The 24,505-nt window shown below is 40.6% G+C and overlaps 1 protein-coding gene across 3 annotated transcripts; it reads left to right on the top strand.

Annotated features, from left to right (window-relative positions):
• The first annotated feature begins 3,934 nt into the window (after positions 1 to 3,934).
• Positions 3,935 to 23,796, top strand: ccdc71 (coiled-coil domain containing 71). Of its 3 annotated transcripts, none has more exons than XM_067503181.1 (3): positions 3,963 to 4,041; positions 12,193 to 12,375; positions 20,806 to 23,796. In XM_067503181.1, exon 3 carries the CDS (start codon positions 20,816 to 20,818, stop codon positions 21,890 to 21,892), a length of 1,077 nt encoding a protein of 358 aa, XP_067359282.1. In that variant the 5' UTR covers positions 3,963 to 4,041; positions 12,193 to 12,375; positions 20,806 to 20,815; the 3' UTR covers positions 21,893 to 23,796. The 3 variants fall into 3 exon arrangements, with proteins under 3 accessions (XP_067359280.1, XP_067359282.1, XP_067359281.1); XM_067503180.1 differs by having other exon boundaries at positions 12,193 to 12,396; XM_067503179.1 differs by lacking the exon at positions 12,193 to 12,375 and having other exon boundaries at positions 3,935 to 4,041.
• The last annotated feature ends 709 nt before the right edge of the window (positions 23,797 to 24,505 follow it).

The raw sequence follows: 24,505 nt of genomic DNA, 5'->3' as shown, positions 1-24,505 counted from the left end.
CAGTAAGGGTGGCCATCACACTCACACTCCATAACACCTGGCTCCACTCATCAGCAGACAAGCTTTCAAGACCTTAGGCCCCTTTTCCCTTAGTTGTTCTTCTCATTTGCTAAAGACTTTCCTCTTCATGTTTTGCTGTAAGTTGGGTTTTAGTTTAGTTTCTGCTCAGACTCTCTTCTGAATAGTTCTCCTGTATATTCCTGTTTTTGTTGAGCTTCTCGAACTTCCCTTAGTTATGTTTGTTTTTCTAGTTTCATATGCTCATGTTTACTGCAGTTTCCATTTGTTTGGTCATGTTTAGTCACTAATTCTTAGAGCTTGTCTATTTAGATTTGTTCCTCCCTTTTTCCGGTGTTTTTTTGTTTTCTTTTTTAACTGTTTAATAAATCCTTAAATCAGTCATGTTTCTTGTCTGTGTTTTGTGTCATGTGTCATCCATACAAACTTTGAAACGTGAATTTGGGATGTGTCTTGCTCTACTTAACATCAGTACTGGCTTCCCACATTCTAAAGATATTAATGGTGAACTTCAATGCTTCCATTGAGGCCATTCTGTCCTGCTCCATCTCCAATTTCCTCAAATTTAAAAATCGTCTTGCTTATAGCACATTCTCACAAAGGTAAATTTCCTTCTATGTGAAAACCTAATTCTGATGATTGGACTAATGAAATATGTTTTTGCTGCCATTTGGCGACTGGTTAAATTTCATTATCCAACTCTCAAGAAAAAAAAATCTATGTTAATAAATCTTTCTCAATGTAGGTCAGGGCTGATTTAGACCCTATGAAATACAAGCATAACAATGGGCCATTAAAGTCAAAGACAAACATTAATGCATTCACATCAACGTCAGCACAGTGTGAAAAATGTCTCATCCAAATGAGATCAATGCATTGACACAGCAGGGAATCTGGCAGTGATGCTCAGTCTAAAAAAAATAAATGCTTTCTAAAGTTTCGCCATAAAAATGCAAAGTAGTGTGATTTGACGGATTAGGGGAAATTGGCCCTGGGGACACACAGGCCCCTAGTCCTGCAATACAGACTGAAAGAGTTACAAAATTAGACAAATGGGCAACATAATTTACAGTTATTTTGTGCCTAATATCGATTTCTTTAATTTTATTTGGTGTTTCTAGTTTTAGTCGTAGTTTCTTTGTAGCCTCACTGTGTATTTAGAGCTCTGTGACTCTCAAATAGCAAACTTGGACAGTCACTTCATACAGAGTCTCTTGGGTGATTCTAATGAACAATGACTTTCCAAACAGAATGCCAATAAATGCAGATGCAAATAATTAAAACAGGCTTGTGTCCATCCAGCCTCTTAAGGGTCGGGAACATTTAAACACTATGGTTTGACTGATTTGAGCAGAGTAGAACTACAGAATGCTGAGTTTGAAATATGCACATGTTTGTTAAACTGTTAAAAATAAAAGACAGATTGAAAAGGAAGAACAACATACTGTGCAAATGATAGTAACTGTGCGTCATTCTTGGAGAGTGTGTATGTAAGCAAATACTAACTCTAAAGTCAGACTGAAAGCTGATCCAGCTGTGTTGTTTCAAATGACTGTTCAGAGGAAAGAACATATCGTCTCTGAAAACAAATGTCCTTATTGGATCACTCCTCCCATTTTCAGTGGGAGGACTAAAAAGCAGGGAGAAGATGCAGGTCATACTAATAAATTAATTAGAATGTACCCATGGTTGTAAACCATCAAAAGACCTTTCTATTTTTGAGACAAGCCTCTGTATTTGACTCTGATGAAGTCTTCTCTTGTTGATTGAAACCAACCTTTTTGCAGGGTGCTTTTGCTCAAGTGCTGCTTCTTCCCCAGTGAAACAATTCTTGTGTCATCCACCACATTTGTTGTCTGTGATTATCTGGGTCATTTGGTGTTACTCGGCTGATGGGTGTGTTTTGTTCTTTTAGGAATGTGCCAAATTGTTGATTTGGCCAAGCCAAATATTTTTGCTATCTAGCTGATGTATTTGTTTTAAGATTTCAGCCAAATGATGGTTGGCTTTATTGACAGTGACTGTTTGAACTTAATTTCTAACAATTTATAACTAAAAATTCAAATGTTGCATTCTAATCTGCTTACTTCAAAGTTAAATTATGAAGTAATAACACATACTTTACATTTATATTTGTATGTTGGGAGTTTTATATAAAAGCCATTGTGGTGGCACAGCACCAAAAGAATAAAAGTCATTACCCACTTGAAGCACTAATGGAGTCTTGGTGGCTCAGTGGTAGAGCATTGGATTGGGATATAGAATGGATTCAAATCCCACCCCACCAGGGATGGCCCCACCCAGCCACTAAGGGCCACCTCGGTGCCGGCCCCACGGGCAGATGGGTAAATCCAATGTAAAAACTCATACCAGATCGTACAGAACACATACTGCTGTGGCAACCCCCGAAGGGACGAGCTGAAAGCTTTCGATCTTTGATCCAGTTGAAACACTTGATGGACCTGACTGCATTTCATTGTCTTAGTTCCTAAAGCAAAACATATCCATCACCACCAACACTAAAAGACACAGAAATTTGTACGGTTGTCAAGCTTTTAACCCTTCTTCGGCCATCAATGGGCCACCAATGGGGCACCGACATTTTGTCACTGAAAAGTTATGTTTATACAATGGGAATTACAGAAGAAAATACGAGTAACAGCTACAGAAAACATACGAATGAAATAATGAAGTTATACACGGATGCAGTGTGTGTGGCAGCTTCAACACAATTCCTCGTGTGCTTAAATTGCAGTTTGTGTGAGTGTCTGTTAAGTCATTTTTTGGGGATGTTGGGGTTTTGTATTCGTATGTCCAGTGTGCAGTGTATAGCGTGGATAGCAGCAGTGTAGCAGTAAATATGAGATCAGCTGTTAATGATTGTTAAGACCTGAGAAAAGAAACTGTTCCAGTGTCTGGTGGTTTTGGCAGTCACAGCTCTGTAGCGCCTACCAGAGAGTAGAAGCTGGAAGAGGTTGTGTCCAGGGTTAGAGGGGGTCACTGGTGACTTTCCTGGTTCTTGATGTGTACAAGTCCTGGAGAGTGGGCAGGGGAGCAATAATGATTCTTTCTGCAGTTGTCAATGTCCTCTGCAGTCTCTTCTTGCTGCGCCAAACCAGAGCCGAACTGAATAAGCAGGTCATGTGGTAGGTTGAACTTCCTCAGCTGCTGCAGGAAGTACATCCTCTCCTGAGGCTCTCTGAGTTTACTTCCCTCCTCATTTCCTGGAGCTAGTGGACCCCAGAAATTTGAAGGTTTCCACAGCTGACACAGAGCTGGTGGATACAATGGATATATATGTAGTTGGGAACTGAATATGTCTTCTGATGCTTGGAACCACACATTGTGAGGCCAGCACTGTCGTGGACTTAAGAAAGCCTTAAGAAATATAGTAATAGTCTAATGGTAACAACTTTTAGGTCATGTTGAGTAGTAGGGTTGGTAAGAGTTTTATGCTGCATTCATAACATGACATGAAGCCAGCATTAGATGCACACTTTCTTTCACTGACTTAAAAAAATCATTTTCATTCTATAGAATATTTAGTTATTAGGCAGACGCTTTATAACATGTCAAAAATAACATTTACGATAAGTATTTATTAAGGAAGTATGCAATGAAATAAAAAGATAAAAGTGTAAAAAACAAATAAAATACGATTTTAAAAGAACAATAGATAAATACATACAGGCAAATAAAATTTTATGCGTTTTTTTAAAAACCAAATGTCACTTGCTCCGCCTACTCGTGATGTCACAGTTTTCCTAGATTCTGACATTCTAGATTTTGTTTTCCGAATAGTTAATTATGTTTCTAAAAGACACATTCGTTTTTAATTCACTTTTGAGTTTTTTAATCAGTGACTTCCGTCCGTTCCCCACCCCCACCCATCGGCGGGGTTAACTGAGCCCGCCCCCCCCCTCCTCCCTGGTCTGTCATCCACACCGCTGTTGTTGCAGCCATTTTACCGTGGAGCGTCGGCACAGCGGCGACCGGAGGATGCCAAGGCAGCACAGTTAAAAGGTAATTGCATATTTCTGTTGAGCGCTTTCAGTGCAGTTGGTAACTAGTACGTGTGCGACTTAGAGATTCTCTCGGACGATGTGTAGCGAGTTCAGGGGCAGGCCTGAGGGAGCTGAGGGAGCCTCAACAACTAGTAGCTCCCAGACAGAGGAGAGATTGCTGGGGGAGTATGTGACGAGCAAAGCTTGTCGCTGGCACTTTACAAGTCCGGGTGAAAAATGGTGACGTCTTCAATCCACCACTGAAAGTTGTGAACGTGCTTTTGGCTTCACCAGAGCTAGTTTGACTACAGTTTATGGTGCTGGTTAGCAGCAGTGTTGCATAAATTAAGCATATATGGACTTATTGGCGCGTTCGTGGAGGGGGGGCGCTAGAGAGCGAGCGAACGACGTACGTTTGCGCACGCTTGCGCGCGGCATGTAGCTGTGCCTGGATGGTCTAGTCTGCAAATTTGGGGGTATTTCTGATACAATTTTTGAAATGTCGGCTGACTGATTTCTTTGTTCTTACGAATCAAATAAGCATATCGATTCTCCTGTGTAGCTAGCTGTCTGTTTGGGAAATTTGCATTGCAGTTGTTGATGACAGTAATTATTGAGGCCTAGCCAGACCAGTGTGGGAGGTTCACATTTTTGATTCGGTTTGATATTTTTGTGAACATAGCTTGGTGAATATGTGTCCTTTATGAACTTTCTTTATAGGAATGAACGCAAAGAGGTGGCTGGCAAAAGTGGCTGCTGGCCTACCACTTTTGGTTGGTGGCTTAACCCACCAGCACTAATGTTGTCTGGTTGAGTTAAGAAGTAACTTTGACTTTATCTGAGCTGTCAGATCTGTCTCTGCTGAAGCCAGGGACACTTAATTGAGCTCCGTCCTTGCGCATACACAGAGAGAAGAACGACCCAGAAGGAGCTGCACCACAAGTTTTTATTTATTCGCTTACTCGCTAATCTCCATTGGGGCGGGTGTAGCTCAGTTGGTAAAGGCGGTCGTCCACGGACCACAATGGTTCGATCCCCGGCCCTGGCTATTTGTCGAAGTGTCTCTGAGCAAGACACTGAACCCCTAATGGCCCATTTCCCTCCCCAGCAGTGCAGTGCTGGTCCAGAAATCGGGGAGAGTTGCATCAGAAAGGGCATGCGGCGTAAAAACTGTACCAAATCAACATGCGGACAATGATCCGCTGTGGCGACCCTGAACATATGGGATAAGATCGCTAATCTCCATTGTGTCTTGAATTCAATTCACATGATGTCAGAATACAAATATCTCTATTATCGCACACTAGTTAAGCTTTAACAACTAAATCCACTCACTGTGAGGTAATTTTATTTATTGTCCGACAATTGTCCTAGGTACCAAATCTTTGTGTACCGTTAATTTCTAGCCCAACTTGCGAAGCATCGATGCATCAAAGCGCAACATTTTTGTAAGCGATTACGTTGACGCGTTGCCCCACTACTACTTAAGAGCCAGTCATTTGATATTTACAACAGGTATCAGCAACTGATGACATCACAACTGAAACACACTTACAGTAACTGCAGCATTAGCTGAATGTAGCATTGTTTTATATAAAGTTGTATTACCTTTATTTCTCCTCTGTTGCCTCTATACTTCACAAACAGTCAAAAGTCAAAGTTCTTGGTTGTCGTCATATTTGTTTTGGCACAAGAACACATGCTATTGCATAAATTTCGGGGGGGGGTCTATCTCCACAACAGTTGTTAAGTTTGTGGACCATAGTTTACTCAGTTGTCAGGTTTGTGCCACTTCCACACTGTCAGACACTAGACATTTGTGATAGTTTGTGGAAACAGTCTTAATGTGTGAGCTGTTCAGTCATTGACAGTGTTGGCTAGCTAGGCTTCAGGTGTGTCCTTAGCTTAGTTCAGTCCGTGATCGCCAGTGTTGGGTCGTAACTTGGGACTGTAATATTACTTTTCCCAATAACAAGTAGTGTAAAAATGCACACATAAAATTTTAGAAATAAAATTGCTATTCTCTTACTTACATCACTTTTGTTTTCATTACATCTAAAATTGATTTAAAATTCACATTTAAGAGAATCATAAGCAATAAACTGGCTTGAAAGATGGAAATGCTTACATTCAAAATCTGGAAAAAAATCAATTTACTGAATCTTACCATTTACCAAAACTGGTGATCGCAAAAATAAGTTTGTCTATGTTTAGCAATGTAACTAACCTTCCTTCCTTAGCAATGTAATGTAGCTATTGCACCTTAAGTTGTTTGTTTTCTGTGGCTAGGAACTTACCAGTTGTTGAAATACCAGTTTCCATCAGGACAACTGTTTCCTAGTGTAGCAATTTGCAGTAGTAAACACTATCATGTCTATCATATCAAAGCAAACAGCTTGCCGGATTGTGGGTATTCATGTTTTAGGTGAATAAATAATATGCAAAGATGTATTTTTAATGAGCATTCAGTGAAGGATGTTTATAAGATCTAACAAATGTGTTGTACAGATAAATTTGACATGACAAAACAATACAGATGCTAACGTTAGTATGGATAGATCCATATTTATTGATTAGCCAGACACTTTATGATGGGTGCAGCCTCAAAACACATGTTACTGTAGCTCAAATAGATCTTTAGGGGTGCAAAGCCAGAGAACTATAAATGGAGCGAACTATTGAAGCAACAGATGTAGCCGTTGAAAGTGTTGGTCTACGCCGCGTGAGTTCATCACTCTTACGGCGATTGCTCGTCTCTTGTCCCGCGTGATGGCATGTGATGAAAGTACATGTCCTGTCGGTGGCGCTCAGCTTACAGCACCCGGTGCACGTGCAAATCATGGTCCCCTACTAAAACCTACCATACCAGTATTACTGTATTTGTACACCAAGAAGGTGGTGGAGTAGAAGAGAGATCCAGTATTATTCAGGAGGCAAGAGAACGGCAAACTTTTCCAAACATGAAGTTTCAATGAACATAAATATTGATTACATCGATCTAACGATGTATAGTTACAATCATGTGTCATTTTTAATCCAAAAAGTAAAAACGGCTTTTACCCGGGAATTACTGTAGCCTGGTGGTGTTTTTGATCTTCATCAAGCTGAAGTTATTTTGATAATGCACGAAATACTCAGCTGGATGAGACTGGGTGGAGTCAGCTAATGTTTTCCGACTCTTGGGAAAAACAAAGCAGGACAAAGGCGAAATTAACCTGATGATTGGAATTGTTTTAGCCCTATTTTACTCTCATTATATTCATCCTAAATAAGATTTATGTGATGAGAAAACGGATAATAAAGCACGCCTTAAATGGTTTACTGGTACAACTGATGAATAATATGACTTTGGTTACAGAAACAAGGAGAGAGAATAAAATATATTTGTTCGTGAAGACAGATTTTAGCAGACTGGGTGGAATCAGAGTTACAGTAGTTTCTGTATTTCGGTTTGTGTTTTTCCCCACCTTAAAGGACAGAGGTGGTTTAACAGCGGCTGCCTGTGTCCCTGTTTTCAGAGGCCCACTTTGACCAGTGGAAACTGTGTCTTAGATGTTAATGACAGCGCACATTCAGCTTCATGAGGTGCGATTGGTTTCCTCAAAAAACAGCAGTTGCAGCCTTTGACCCATTAAATCAAACCAAGTATACAGGCACACAGCAAACCCAGCAGTGTTACATTTATATTTTGACCGTGGTGATTTTCGTGTGTACGTACAGGAGAACTGACTAATCGTCCCCTAAGCCACGAACAGGAGCTGCTGTAACAAACACATGGGAGGTGGGGGAGTTTTCTACTCTAAGCAGTTAACAGAATGCTTATCGTCTCTTTCAAGCAAAAACTCTGTCAAATTGCTTCTTGTTGAAATTTTTACTTTTAGTAAATGTCTGTGTATTTGCAACTTTGAAACAAAACTACAGAGCAGCATAGAAAATGTTATTGCGCTATAAAAAATAGAACAATAGTACAACCAGCCCGATGACTTCAGAGGTTTGGGGGTTTTCATTCATATTTAAATAAAGTCGACATTCACACCTCTTGGATGTGAGACCATCTACATTGTTACCCTCCCCCTACCCAGCACCTTTTGTAGAGAAGTTTGTTTGGAGGAATCCGCCATGAAACAAAGCAGAAACGCTGACACACTGCTGCCGAGCTCGTGATCCACATAGAACAGCAGGAATCTTATTAATGAGCTCGTTATTGTTTAATATGTCTGACACTAATACCAGACTTTTACACATTTTTAAAGTTGTTAAATCTGTGTTCACGTCCATCTTACCTGGAGAAGCTCTGGACATCGACTCCCCCACCTGTCATGTGTCTGGGTAGTTACTAACACATGATCATTCAAACTATTGAAACAGCGAAACCACGCACAGTAAAACGTGACTGTAGACCATGATGACTAAAAACTAATCCGAGTAATTTATGTAACATAGACTTTCGCAATGGGCTCTTTACCTGCTGTAGCTGATTAACTTCTTCAGGGTATATTTGCAAAAAGTAGAGCTCAACTTTCCTTTTTAGCAGTGTGTAGCTGACATTTTTTTCAGTTTGTGTCTCTCTGTTGAGGTACCAAGAAAGCCCGCTTTTAGCACTAATAAACCATAAGGATAAAAGCAAGGTCTATGGCAGCAAATGCTGCTAACCTTCCATAAAACCTGTTTTTATTTTGGGTTTCCCTTGCGATTTTTACAAATTGTCAGTCAGCAATCAAAATTCTGCAGATTTAAAGGACTAAAGAGCTTTCATCAGTCGATCAACTGATAAGGCATTGCTTGATGTTAGTTGCAATTGCTAATCAGACTTTTACTGGCTGTCAAAAGGTTGCTGTGGAGTTGTGGTTAATTTGAAAAGCAAAAACATGCACTAAAGTTATTGTCCGATTTACAGGGTTTAAAGCTTAATTTAGAAATTCAGATTTTTATTGTGACGCTTAAACATTTGTTAGCCTATTTGTCTTTCTATAAGAATATGACCTACAGCATGAAGTCCTAAAAATAAAGAGAACCCAGTTAACAAGACGAGACAAAATAACCAATTTAATAATTATGGGAAATGATCTGATCTTAAATATTTGTGTCTGGCTGGGACTCAGGGATGTATGGCCTACTTGCATGAAATACCTGCCTCAGGTCCTTCCACTAAATTTCTATAGGATTAAGGTCAGGATTTAAAATGAGCCATTCCAGAACATAAAGGCCCAATCCCAGTTCTCCCTTTTGTTTACCTTTTTAGAATCTCTAATTTTAACCTGCATGTACAGCAGAAAACTGCACCTTTGCAGTATCAGGTTTGTGACGACTACTACAGGTTTATGATTCTACTCACGTTAGCATGTTGTTGATTTCTAACTGTCTGTTTAAGTTTTGGCCTGAAATGGCAGATACAGAATCTAGTTGCTGAGATCTAGAATTGGATGATTAAGTAATAGATTTGACTCAGATGCACATTTATTAATTGAAAATGACTTGTTAGTTTATCATCATAATCAGGTGAACTTCTGTTGCATTATTTATCAGACTTTCAGAACATGGAATTGTGAACAGGAATTGTGTGGCTGATACTGATATTATTCCTTCAAATCCAGTAGCACCATATACAGATTACAGCAAATGTACACCCTTTGCTATACTTTAACAACAACATGTTAAATAAATCAGAATTCAATCATTGTAACATTTTTTGGTTTTTAATTTGACATTTGTGGTAAGGTATACACAAAATTACTATTTTGCATCCTTGGATTATTTGCTTTTGATTAAGGACAATGATTATCTGTGGAAATTGGTGAGTCAGTGACTTATCAGAAGTGCATGAAATCAACCTTTACAGACATGTCCAAGCAGAACGCTATTGCAAAATGGACTAAACGTTGCTAAAAAAAAAAATATCGAAGGAAGCCTGATGAAATCTGGCATCTAGATTAGTCAGAGGAATTCAAATTAATTTCTATCACAGTAGAAGAGGTTTCCCTGGTGGCTCATGGGTAGAGCATTGGGTTAGGATGCAGAGAGCATCCCATCCCACCAGGTGTTGCCCCACCCAGCATCACCAGCACAAAGGGCAACCTTGGATAAAAAATGGGAGGGTTGCAACAGAAAGGACATCCAGCGTAAAAACACATGCCAAACATGTTCCACTGTGGCGACCCCTGAAGGGACAAGCTAAAAGCTGTTTATCTGGTGGTAGAGCATGGGGTTGTGATGCAGAAGGCTGCGGATTCGAACCTCATCCCACCAGGTGTTGCCCTGGTCGCAAGCCTGGATAAAAAATGGTAGGGTTGCAAAAGGAAGGACATCCAGTGTAAAATAACATGCCAAACATGTTCCACTGTGGCGTCCCCTGAAGTAACAAGCTGAAAGCCGTTTATCTTCTCTCACTGTAGAAAGCACTATACAGTAGGGGTGGAACATCTAGAATTTTTGTACTTATCTATATGTGTACACTTTTAACATGTATGAGTGGAGGTTTTAAAATTACACGCTGAAAACTCCTTAAGCACCAGATTGTGACAAAAAACAAATGGCACAATACACTCAGATAGCAAAACACTACCAATGACCTTAACCCCTGGTTTGATGGGGGAATAGAGTGTGGAACTATATAGCTAACTATAAGCTATTCCGTCTACATCTCCCACCCAATAAGGCAATATCAGATTGGACAGTATAAAATGAAAAGTTGGATCTCATAGAGTTCATCTGATGACATGGAATTATTTATTTGTCTTGGCTATGACTAATAATTTTGGTTGTATTTGGTGACGCACATCTTAACAGCTAGAGCCTTTCTGCACATTGAGTTCAGCCATTTTCCTCGACATTCATGCATTTGTGATTCCACCAGAGTCTCTGATGCATCACACAAGATATGAATTTGTTTTGTGACACTTGACACAGGTCAGTCTTTACTGGGGTGTAAGACTTTTTGAAAGTGATCTGAGGCAGGGTGTGTAGTTCACTCCCACTCTTGCCAAAGCAGTTTTAAGTCCTGTGGAAGAAGTGGATCAACTTAGTTCTGCTGTTTCTCACAGAAATGGCGAAGTAAGTTGTACCCAAGTGGATCATATTGCGATGCCAGTACTTTGCGGAGAGTTGGTAAACCATACTGGAAAGGCTGTTGTAAGGTGTTTGTAGCCCAGGGTGTCCTTGTGAGTATCCCAGCTGAGTTAAAGTGTGTTTTCTTAAGTGTCAGATTTGTCCTCAGCTAAACTCAGCTCACTGGAGGTGGACTGGGCCTCTTTGGTAAATGACCAAACCTTCAGAGGAGAGAAGTGCCCTCAACTTGTGTACCAGCATTTTGGCTCCTTCTGAGGTAGGCAAACTCTGTAGACAATCGTCTACAAAAGCATTGCTCTACAGAGAAGCGCACATCCTTACCCGCCGAGCTGTGATCTATCACATGATGCTGGAGTGCATATGTAGCAAAACAAGGGCTGCAAGTGTTGCCGAATGTGGTGTTTGAATACATCTGTTCATCGACTTTATGGGCCCTTGCAAGGTCCAGCCAGATCTAGTTTGGTCTGCTGCAGGTCCACCTGGAGGATTAAAGTGCACTGCCTCAATGGGCATAATGAGGTGGGGGTGGTCGGTGCCCATGAGTAACAGAGGATGTGCAGTGGTAAAGGACTGTAGTGGAAGTCCAGCAAGATGTGGGGACATGGGTTTCTACACTCTGGGTTTTGTGATGCAAATTCACTCTGACTTTCAGCAGAACTCTACAGTCAGGTGGGTGGTCTAGGTAAAGAACTTCTGTGGTGGTACTGGCCAGACAACTCTTTAGCTATTGCTTTCCCTTCTGTAGTGTTCATTTCATGTAACACCTGGAGATGTTTACCTTGACAGAGTCCACAAGGTTTCCGGAGATCACAATAGGCTGCCTGATGAGATCTTGCACAGTGCTAACATTTGTTCCTTTGATAGCTCCCGAATGACAGAACACTGGCTAAGTTAGGGCTGTGTATTGTTGCAATATGGCTTTGCTTTACTTTTATTCTTACTCTGGGTACTGGGGGTCCCTACTGATGATGGGTCCCTGGAGCTATCCTTTGAACCATCCAAAGGCCTCATAATATAACCAGTCAGAGAAATCCAACAATGTGTAAACAGCATTGGGATTACCAACCCTGTCCCACCTGAAGTCTGCCCTCTGTTCTACGTGTAGGTTACTCATCAGGTGGGTGACATGAGACCAGCAATTCAGCTCTGCCTCTCCTTCTGGATCCAGACTCTTAAAGATGCCTACTAAGCACCGTACCTGAAGTGCAATCTTCTCAAATGCTGCAGTGTTGCTGTGACAAATATCTTGCGAGTCCATGACACGGGGAAACTGATGAGGCAGATCAAAGTAAGGAGTAGCTGAATTGAGGTAAAATTAGTCTGGCTTCTTCTAGCTTCTGGTGGTCTACTTAGGTCTTATATTCAAACAAGTGCTATCTGGGGGTAATGGATTACTCAGAGCTATTTTTAATTGGGATCCCGATGACTGAAGTAAGGAATACTTGGTCATGAGCCATGAGTTACTGGGCTAATGCTGACTTAACCTTTTCAGTGGTTCTATTCTTAATTTTTACTGATAAATGATTTCTGAGAGAGGGAGGCATTGTAACTATTGGTTTGGTCCGGGGCATGCTAGCTCTTGTTTCAGCTTTTATGAATTGAGGTTTGGCCAGTGATAATCATTGTATTCCATCCAATCCCTTTCTGTGGGTGGAGGTGGTACTGGTAGCTGATACTTTGGAGGATGTGGTCTTGGCCAGGATTGTAGAGGTGGTCCTGCCACAGCTCCTTTAACAGTGTCAGGTGGGCTTAGTGAACTAGGCTGATTTGGTGATTTAGTGTGTTGGATGGATCTTATAATGCTTTTCCTCTTCTCCTTCAAATCTCTGAGTTCAGTTAAGTCTATTTGTAGTGCTCGCTATGACTGTTGCAGCTCCATTTTCTCTATGAATATTGTCTACTTCTGAAAGATACTGCTGGAAGGATGCAGTGGTCTCTCAGTGATGTATGAAGAATGTAGAGTGATCTAAACTCCCAAGAGATTCTCTATAGTACTCATTGGCTTGTGGGCAGAACCTGGCAGTGTATGAGTGATGAGGGTCTCTTCCTGAGACTGAACCCCCTCATCAACTGTAGAATTCCAAACCTTATGACCACCTGGCAGGTGGCCGAGGGTGAGGGGTGTCATCTGGGCAGCTCCCTCTATCCTATACATCCCCTATTCCTATCCAAGGGTGTACTGTATGGCACTAGAGTGCAATGGAGCCCAGTTTTTTCAGCTTGCAGAATCATAATCCTCCAATTGTATAGGTGGGCCTAACTGTAGTGTCTTTCTGGGACTGCATGAAGAATCCATTGTAAGTGTCTTTATCTGACTCAAAGGACAAAATTGTAGGCGAGGGTTATAGTATATTTATGAGGTGATTCATTTTGACGCTCACCGTTGGGTGTTTATAAAGACAGAAACTGAAGACTTGAATGAATTTGAATGGACAGGTTTTGATAACCATGTCATATAAATACACAGTATAATGAAGAACCCGCAAGAAAATACTTACAAGTCGAGAACACAGACCACCAAAGATATTTATAGTAATAAAAGGTTCTGCATCCCCCTTAATATAACCCTCTAGTTGATTAACTTTTAATATGTAAAAATCTGGTATATGATCTTCAGACTGTCAACACCCAATGGCATCAGGTGTATTAAATCTGGCTTGCACTTTAAATTTGCAATTGGCTAGATCTCCAGGGGCAGTCTGAAGCAGTTTGCTGAGAACAACATAAACAATGGGATCACAAAAACAGCTTTCAAAGGTCCTTTAAAATGAGATTAGTAAGCCCTCATAAAGCTGGAGAGGGATATAAAAAGATTTTAAAGCATTTAGGTATTAGACCTGCAAGATATGAGGAAAATGTGTGATGTACATTAAAATTGTTTAATATTGTGAAGACAATATGACTTCTGAAAAATAAACAAATATTGAAGTGTGCATATTAGCTCTTTGGATCCTATGCATGTCTGCTTTTTAGGTACACTGCAACATAGACCCCAAATATTTGCAAAAGGAAATTGAATATTTAAAAAAAAAAATCCTAATCCTCCTTTTTACTGCTTTTACTGATGACTCACTCCTTGGCAGGTACAGCTGGTTGAGGGGGAAGGCTAGACTTTGTGGGTTGCTCTTTAAGGAAGAGACTTCTCCAAAGGTTGCTCAGGTTTAAGATACTACGTAGCAATTTTGGCTTGAATGGTTGCACATATAATCACCTTTTTGTTTTAGCATCTCCATAGAAGTTGTGTGATTAGACAACAAACTCACTAGCATACAAAGGGTAGATGGGAGACTACTGGTACAGTACGAATTCGGAACAAAACAGCAGGGACGTGACAAAGCCCATGAAGATAGTGTGGCTCAGAACCGCTGCCCTCAGCAGTAAGTCCGGCAGGTGTCATCTGAATGTAATGCAGTTCTCTGCTTATTGTCAGCAGCCCCCCTTTGATCTCAAAAAACACAATTGCACATAAACCAGTGCTTAACCTGTAGGTGTCACTACTGTAGACAGAGCGTATTTTACATTTAGTCATTTAGCAGAGGCACTTTTATTCAAAGTGAGGTACTTTGAATAAAAGTACCTCACTGTCAGACTTCAGACGGACTTTGTTTTACAAATGATGCATCGTCTCCTTAATGATCTTTCCCCTGGGTTTCTGCCTGCAGCCTTTTGTTATGTATATGCACTGTTGGAGAAGCTGTTTAGAAACCTGGTTACGCCTAAATGTGGCAGGGAAATCTGTAGCCGATAAATGGACCTGGGTAACACTAACTGCAGTAAGCTTATTTTTGAATCCAGTTCAGACACATCTGTTGGAATAAAACAGTTTATTTACAAGGTAAATAACCAGCTCTATAATTTTGCTCATTTGATCCTGTAGCAGCAAAAAGCTGAATGAATGGAGAAATCATAATGGAGCGATGCCACCTGTTGTTCTTCATCAGTCCACATAAAATCAGACTGAACATGCACACACAGAATCTAGTAATGGCAACATAAAGACTCAAAACAGACAAAAGTAGTGTTTTCTGTCAATATACTGTTACGATATTATTAATATTGGTATTATATTAATAGAAGTCCAGCTAATTTTGAACATGTGAGCTCCTATATTAGAGCGCTTCTAATTAACCAGTGGACTGACGCTAACTCACTGCTCCACCTGGTTGATTAATCATTATAAAAGACTGATTTTGAGAGTGGTTTAGAGGGAGTAAAAAGGTGCATCTGAGTTCCTTACGTCATCGCAGGGGGGTTGGTATTCAGTGTCCATATGGGATACGTCCCCCATGTGGCAGTTTTAGGCTGTTCCATCTGTAGGGGCAATAAAAGTCCACATCTGAGTTAAGAGTAGTCTACAAAAGCCATTGTTTACTTCTAAACAGGATGCTTCAAGCATGCTGCCTTATAACAGCATGTAAACAAACTAAAAATGATGTTGTCTGATGAGACAAATCAAATGATTTGGTCATGACTTGCACAGGTATGCGTTGGGAGAAAAACGTTTATAAAGAGGGTAACACTGTTCACATGGTGGAGGCTTGCTGATGTTTTGGTGTTTGTATGTCTGCATCAGGCTGTGGGACCTGTAACAAGATAATGATCTGAATCACAAAGCAAAGTCAAGTAGCAATGGTTTAAAAAGGTAGCTGTTTTTATGACGTACTAGTCCTCAGATTTAAATATCATTTAAAACGTATGGATTAGGGCTGCAAGATATATTGTTTCAGCATCATCACTGCGACGTGCACGTACAATATTTAATTCAATTCAACTTCATTTATATAGCGCCAATTTACAACAAAGTCATCTCAAGGCAGTTTACAGAATAAAGTCCAGACTATACAAGTATGTAGAAGCAACCCAACAATTCCCCCTTGACCAAGCCCTAGGCAACAGTGGAGAGGAAAAACTCCCTTTAACAAAAGAAGCCTCCAGCTGAACCAGGCTCAGGGTGGGCGGCCATCTGCCTTGACCGGTTGGGGTGAGTGGAAAGTGAAGGGAGAAAAGAACAGGGCAACAAAAAGCAACAACAAAACATTATACAGGTTGGTAGGACACAAAATTAATAGGATACAGTGGTGACAAATAAATCTAAAGAGAGAAAAAAGGAGGGGAGCTCATTGCACTTACGGGAGTCCCCCAACACTCTAAACCTATAGCATCTTAAGTAGGAGCTAGTTCAGAATTTGGAAGTCTCCGAATTTGGATTGGAAGCTGGTTCCACAGGAGAGGAGCTTGATAGCTAAAGGCTCTGCCTCCCATTCTACTTTTGCAAACTCTGGGAACCACAAGTAGGCCTGTATTCTGGGATCGAAGTGGTCTAATCAGTCAATACAGAACTATGAGATCTTTTAAATATGATGGAGCTTTACCATTAAGAGCTTTGTATGTAAGGAGGAGGGTTTTGAATTCTATTCTAGATTTTATGGATGCATGGACTAGTTTTTCGGCATCACTTTGAGTCTGGATGCTTCTAATTTTAGCAATGTTCCGTAGGTGGAAGAAGGCTGTTCTAGAGATTTGTTATGTGACGTAAACGCCAAATCCTGGTCAAAAATAACTCCAAGGTTCCTCACCGCAGTACTGGAGGCCAAAGTTATGTCCTCTAGAGTAACTGTATTGTTAGACAGCATATTTCTCATCTTTTTAGGCCCAAAGAGAATAATTCACATTCAATGACGTGACATCAAGTGAAGCAAATTAAAAGTGACAACATATGTAATTAACAGGATGCCGTTGACCAAAAACTGTTACTTATCAAAAGTACTTTAAATGTTTAACAAAAGTATTGAAAAAAGCGTAGGCCGTTTTCAACTACAAACATCTTCCAAATTATTCTAGATTGATTAGTTCTTTATTAGTTATGTCTTTATTACGCTGCTTAGGTCATGCTTTAAAAAATCCTGTATTATTCCCATTATAGCCTACTGTGGTTTGATGACGACTGTAAATGGCAGACAACCAATGACTTTGGTAAACCTACAACAATAATGCTATAACGTTGTGTGCTAAAATGACACCTGAAGGAATCCAAACGTTGGTCAGAAGGTACCCCAAGAGGTCGGGGGAGGTTACAAAGGCAAAGAGAGAACATACTTTCTATGTAGATGTTTGTGTTGGCTTGCTCTGAGCTGCTGTGTAACCATGCTGCAGGCAGCAGCTGCATTTTGATTATGAAACCAACCTAAGGAGTGAGAATTTCTTTTGTGGCTGGCTCTAGTAATATTAGGTTAATAATGAAAATTTCAAGAATGTGTTGTATTATGACAAATCACTTTTGCAGTTTTAACTGATTTAAGCAGTTCTGGTGTGAAGTATGTGCTTATTGGGAGTATGGGGATGAAGTCAAAGATCAACGGCTTTCAGCTTTGTCCTTTCATTTGGCACAAGTTTGTGATCCGGATGCCCTTCCTGCCGCAACCCAAGGTCAAATTTGATTTGACCTGGTTCCTAGTTCCGAGGTGTCCCTTGGTGGCTGGGCGGGTCCACACCCCGTGCTCTACCCATTGGGAAACCAGGCCCATTAGTTTGGTGATGAAGTCATGTGTGATTTAACTGCCCTGTTATCTGAAAATAAATATAGGCGTATATAGCAACTTTGTGAAGCTTTATTTATGAACAGAAATGCTTTGAAACTAAATGCTAATGACAGCACCACAGCATGCTGACAATTACATAGGTTTACTGGTGTTTGTATCATTGTCCTGTTGGATGACATGATCAACCAAGGTTTTTTTGCATTTCTCTGAGCATTCTGTGGTCTGTCCTTTGGCTAAATGTGCTGGGACATGCACTTCTGGGAAGATTGGCAACTGCTTACTACTTGGGAAAAATCTTTCTCACTGAAGAACGATAAACAATAAATTGTTTGTTCAGCATGAATTATAAAATATGTTCAGTCAGTACATTGATACGGCTGATGACAAAAAAAAAAAACACCTGCTCATTGGTGTTTTGACACAAAGGAAGGCTTCTCTTGCACCATGTACTTATCACTACATTCTCTTGCCTCCCCAAGACAGAACATTTCGCATGGCTCACATACCTTTGTCGATCTCCAGGTCAAGACGACTTTTACACTTTCCTATCTTTTTTTAATGTTTGATTTCAGACTAACAAGTCAGCTGGGGTTATACTCACAGTACATGTGGAGCTTTACTTTTTCCTAATGTTTGCTGTGCTACTCTCTGCTGGTTTGACTTTGTGAGGTGTCGGGTTACATTGTTGCTGACCGTAAACTAGCTTCTCCCACGACCATTAATCTACTCATTAAAAAGTCTCCCATTTGTGTTTTCACATCTCCAGTAGTAGATGTTCATGTCAATAATTTCCAACACTGTACAGTGTTTCCCCTAGAAGATTTCTCAGGCACGGTGGCAAGAGGATAATAGGTTTACACACACACAAAAAAATTAGGGGTATGTATATTTCAATATAATATAAATATTTTCAATATTTATAGGATGTACTTATTGCACACAAATAATGTCTTACTGTATGTCTAATCTAATTTTTTTGCTTATAAGTGGACTTGGTTTAACAGCATGAAATCATATTGTAAGACCTAATGTCACTGCTCTGCATTAGAAACAATACATGCACCCAGTTCCAGGTCGTGGGGGCTTCAGTTGAGTCCTTCCTGCAGGGTTGTGTAGGGGTATCACCATGTTTGTTTGTGTTTTAGAATTTAACCGCTGTGTAACGGTAAGGAAAAAAAGTTTGGTTTCTCGGATGTTTTTATTTATTTTTTCCAGCTAGCACCGATCCATCTCTTCATTCACTCACTATGTCACTCTACTGCTGCTCTTGCTTTCACTGAGCTGGTAAGGAGGGGACCATAAAATGGTGTGTTTAAGGACAGCAAGAGGCAAATCGTATAGCCAAGTAAGGAAAGCGAGAGGAGTGGATGTAGGACGAGCAGTGAAATTTGGGAATAACCCTAAGAACGGCTCTCTGATCCCTTCAAACTTACCTGCGGGATGTTAAAGAGAAGCGAATTGGTTGTAATCATAACCTCACCAAATATAAAAATATCTATAGTTTCTTCATTGCCTAAATGACGACATAATGGTTAAATTACAACATTCTGCTCCGTCTCTCAGCCCTTCTTCTGTTGTAGAGCTGTATTTTTTTTTTATTTTTTTTTTATGAATTTTTTTGTCCTTTGGTCCTTTCTCCTTTTATCCTGTGAGTTCAGGGTGGCCAGAGTGGATCATTGTCCACATCTTGATTTGACACAGTTTTTCCGCCAGGTGCCCTTTCTGATGCAACGCTCCCCAATTTCTACCGGGCTTGGACCGGCACTGCACAGCTGGGGATGGGAAAGGGCTGTTGGGGTTCAGAAACTTATAGCCGGGACTGGGGATCGAATCACTGACCCTGTGGTCCATGGATGACCAACTGAGCTAAAGCCACCCCTAGAGCTGTATAATGAATAACAACTCCAAAACACAAGTCATAGAGATTAACAGCAATTCATCTTCTAACCAGTGGATCTCCTTCCAGTGATGTCAGTCAAGAATAAACATCCATAAATCAGTCATCTAGGGGTGAAGGTGCTCACTCTCTCTAAATATCTTTATTTTAGGTATGTTGATGTCTCCAAACATTATTGCTAACTTACATTTACTGAGTAATATGTTATTTTGGCTGTACCTCAGTTGGTAAAGGCAGTCATCCACGGACAACAGGGTGAGTGGTACGATCCCCGGCTCTGGCTATATGTCGAAGTGTCCCCGGGCAAGACACTGAACCCCTAACAGCCCATTCCCCTCTCCAGCTGTGCAGTGCCGGTCCAAGTAGAAATTGGGGAGGGATGCGTCAGGAAGAGCATCCTTCCTGAACAATATCTGTCCTTGAAATGGTACCACAGTTTTTTCCTACCCCACTGTAAGAAGGTATGAAATAATGATATGTTTCAGAATTGTGAAAAGTCAATGAATTATGATCATCGGTGCGTTTATATGGACTTGATTAACCAGGTTACAGTTGTCTCTTTAGAAAGCCAATTTAACTGTCAAGTAACTGGGAAAGCTGGTTTTCAGAATTGGGGTTGGGGATTGAGGAAATACGATTTTCCCAGGTAGATGTCTCCTGGAGAACATCAGTTTCTCGACCTTGTATGCACGTAACTAGGTGTAAAATAAGCATTTTCCAATAGCGTATGCAAATAACAAAAAACTGTAGATGGGAAAAGCGGCTGAATGAAAGGAGAGATCATTAATGGGATGATGCCTACTTATTTTTAAACCAAGGTCTTAAAATTTGGTCTGAGGTCCCTCAAGGTCTGAAAATTGAACTAACACGTGTGTGGAAGCAGTCAGATTTTGATTTCACTGTTTGTGATATTTTCTGCTTTTTCTCTCCCTGTGCCGTCACTCTGCAGCAACATGACTGCAGCAAAGACAAATCAGAAGTCAGGAAGCTGGAATTTCTTTCATTATACTGTTAATCTGTGATACATTTTTCTAAAAAAGGTCAAAGATGAAGAAGATATCAGATTACTCACCTCGTGCATGTGTATATATAGATTTCTAGTATCCTGGTTTCATTTTGTGCATGTAAAAACAGCTTTTCCAGATGACTTGAACTGATGTCCCCAGATTATCGAAGTGCATATAAATGCTGTCAATAGTCATTTTCGTATTGCTGTTAGATTTTGAGTTGTTCCCTTTGAATTGAGTTTAACCTTGATGTGTTTTTTCTTTCCTTTTGACAGAACTACAAACATGGCTGACGCAGTAAGAGGTCCCGCGGTCAGCCGACCACTGGCATTTGCCAATGAAGAACGAAGGGCAGTTCACTCCTGGTCCCGGATCTCGTCAGCGGGGCACAATGTCTTGCTGGATGCTCTGAAGATTCTCAGCCCGATGTCTCGTGACTTGTCGAGTACAGAGGAGCTGGTTACCTTCTTGCAGGAGCTAAGCGAGGAGGGCCATAAGCCCACTGTGCTTTGCAGCAAGGATGTGTATGGCTACCGTTCCTGCACAACCCAACCCCTGACTGAAGGTATGCTGAAGCCATCCAGCAAGAATGTCAGACCCACCGCCAAGAGGAGGGGAAAGAGGCCTGTGACCAAGAAAAGAGAGGTGCACCCTTCCTGGAATACCTCAGACAAGAGCAGCCCCAGGATTCAAGGGGTGCGACCTCCCGAGCTGCTGATGGACCATTGCACTATTGTCTACAGCAGGACACCCAGTCGGACAGTAGAGATGTCGCAGGGACTGCAGGTGCAGCCGTGCCTCAGATTGACCAATATTGAAGGAATGTCGGGTTTCCACACGGCCAGACTTCAGATTCACACTACTTGGGACTCGTCTTCTGAGATGTCGTCTGTTGCCTTTTCTAAGAAACAGCACCCTCCAATGCTTTCAGGAATACCTTCGCAGCCTTCTCAGAATGGTGGTGGGACACCCACCAAAGCTGTGGCCTTGTTCAGCCAGAAGAGCCTGTCGTGCCCCATCCGATTGGACGGCGCACTTATTGGAGATTCTGCACCAGTCTTCTACACCAATGGCCGGCTATTTCCCCAGACTCACACAGAGCTGAACAGCAATGGGTGGAGGAGCAATGGCTTCCACCGGGACGGTCAGGGACCCAAGGAGCTAAACAACCAAACCAGGCAGAGAAACAGCTGGAAGGAAAAAAATGGTTTTAGATGGAAAGTGATAAAGGTGGATGACTCACGTTCTGTGGCTGAGGCCCGCAGGAAAGCACAAAAGATCCTGCAGGTCAACCTGTCTCCTGTGATTCAGATCCACCCTCTCAATCATGTTCTGAGAGACTTCCGATACCAGAACAAGTGACAATTCCCCCCCATACCCACATGCATTGTTTCCTTTAGAAAATTTTAGTCTTTTACATGCATTAAACTCAAACTGGCTGAGCCCCAGTGTTGATAGCATTTGTGGGTTTTCGTGATCTCTGCTGGGTGTTGGAGGTAGTCTGTCTGTTGAAGTCCTGGTTCTTAACAGGGGCACCCATAACTGAAAGTCATTTGAAGGTAGATTATGCTTTTCCTAGCAGGCTGGGAAATGGCTGGGAATCGGCTGAGTGCTGGTTCGTTTTCATTTTAAGTAGTTTACGCTAAAACCAACCATCTCTCTGCTTTGAGTTTACTGCCTGCTGGCTAATATTGATGGAAAAGTTTTCAGGTTTGGCAAAGTTTGTTGGAGAGTATATTTAGCTCATTGAAAGAATATTGCCATTTGTTATGTTACATGTGCTTAAATGGTGCTGCCACTCTGCTGCATCCTTTATCCACTCAAAAGAAGGAGAAAAATGTAGGTAGGGGGAAAACGGGATGATCCCTTTGGCCACCAAGGCCAAAAGGACTGGTGAATGAGCAGTGATTGGCCAACTCTTCAGACAAACAAATGTGGTTGGTTGGTTGGTTGGTTTCAGCGAAACTAAAACTAACGAAGGGAGGGAAAGGGATGTTTTTAGTTTGTCCTCCTTTTTTATTAGTATATTTCCACTTGAAATTAGGAGGTTGTAGAGTGAGTACAGCAAGGAATTAAGTCCACACCACACAGAGATGCCTGGCTGACTTGTTTGAGCTACAGTCTTTCACAAAGTGTTCCTTTGGTTTAGTTTATCCACACATGGAGACGGACACATTTTTGACTGTTGGGAATATTTGATGTCTTACTGTGACAAAACATAAATCAAATGAAGCACTCCAGTAATGGTGACTATGGAAAAGAACTTTAGCCGCGTTAAAACATATTCTGGAATTAATGTTTGACTCCTAGTTGTAAGCAAACATTCTGAATTCTGAGATACAAGAATTATGACTTAAATATCAGACTTATGTTTTCTCATAATTTAATTTTGTCTGAGTACAGATATGTCTGAAATTTTCTCCCCCCCTAAAAAAACATTTCTGTAATTTCATAATGTCACTGATCTACTTTCACAGGTTTTAGATATTTGCAGATTATGATTTTTTTTTAAATAATTAAATCAAATTAAATTTTGATAAATAAATTATGATAATTTGAAACTGCATCAGAAAGATTGCCCCCCATAGGAACTCAGATGCTGTTAGGATCATATAGGGACTTGCCCAACAAAACTTACTTAATAGCCTCTGAGTTCCCTAGCTGTGGTCAAACTCTCACTTTTTTGTGGTACAGTTATTGTTGCCTGTTCCTGAACATTCTTCATTCTGAGTATTCTGATTTACAGCAGCGTGTCAGTAATTTTAGAAATCATCTCTAAAATCCTTTCTTGAAACCCGCAACGGTTTTGCTACAGGTTGCTACCCTTGCAGTGTAGGTGCAGAATTAGAATGACTGGCACTAGAATGACATCTGGCTTCTCCCATTTAAGTTCAGATTTGAGCGTTGAAGATCAGGAAATTTGAATTTTTCTCTGACTGCTTCTGCCCGCTGCACGTTGGGATGCCAAACCACCTTGTGTTCTTTCAAACAGGAGTCTACTGTGAGAAACTTTGGTGTATTCTCCTAAAAAATGGTTTAAGATGTTTGGCCAAACCACATTCCTCAAGATGAAACCATTAATGAGTGCTATTGTTTATTTTTGGACTTGGAAGCAACGGTAGGACAAAAATTCAGAATTGGTGTTTCACTTAACTTAGTTTTAGAGAACTTTACCAGAGTCATGATATACTAGCTCTGGAAAATGCAGATAGGTTTACTTTCATTTAAGGTTATTTTTGTAAATTATGCTGTATTTTATTTTATTTTTTAAAAAAAAGTATTGGAAATACTTACAAATTTAACGTCCAGATTCCCGTGTTAAAGTGGATTTGCTGTGGGAGTAGACTTTACCTACCATGTGCTAGATAGCATAGATTTCCACACCAAATCTACCTACTTCTACTAACTTTAAAGCCCATTCACTATTCTCAGAAAGGGTTTGAATTTCCTGTTCACCATGAGACCATATCAGTGTTTGGGGGTCTGCTTTACAGATGTCCATGTCTTTGTTTTGGTGAATGAATAATGTTGGTGCCTGTTCTGGGAGATTCTGGGTGAGTCCTGCAGTTTCCTTGTGCCCCTCTACGATCTGTTCATGCCCACAAACAACCCCCCCTTTTCTAGATTTTCTTTCTGTTAGTCTTATTTGTGCAAAACTTGTATAATAGTGTATTTCCTACATGACCTTTGAAAAGTTTTTGTTGAATAAAACTGTTCCCAAAAAAATCTGCACAGTGTTCCTCAACTATAGTGTTTGGTTTATTCAGTTAAGCAGCTACAGTGCTGACTATGGCTGTGCATTGTTTTTTTTCATTAGTTTTATAATTTTCATTTTAACAAAAAGAAAATTACATTATGCTACAAAACTTTATTTTTCAGCAACTTGGTATTTTAATACTAAAAGCAATTTTCACCCTTGTGAAGGAGGATTTACTGCATGAATGTCGATTCGACTGACATAGTTTTAGCTTAGTG

Source organism: Channa argus, chromosome 5 (assembly GCF_033026475.1).
Source record: "Channa argus isolate prfri chromosome 5, Channa argus male v1.0, whole genome shotgun sequence".
Taxonomy (NCBI): domain Eukaryota; kingdom Metazoa; phylum Chordata; class Actinopteri; order Anabantiformes; family Channidae; genus Channa; species Channa argus.
This window is presented reverse-complemented; position numbering and strand designations above follow the sequence as displayed.

Excerpts from the sequence above, each read along its gene's own strand:
- ccdc71 (XM_067503179.1), top strand. The coding sequence starts at position 20,816 with ATGGCTGACGCAGTAAGAGGTCCCGCGGTCAGCCGACCACTGGCATTT.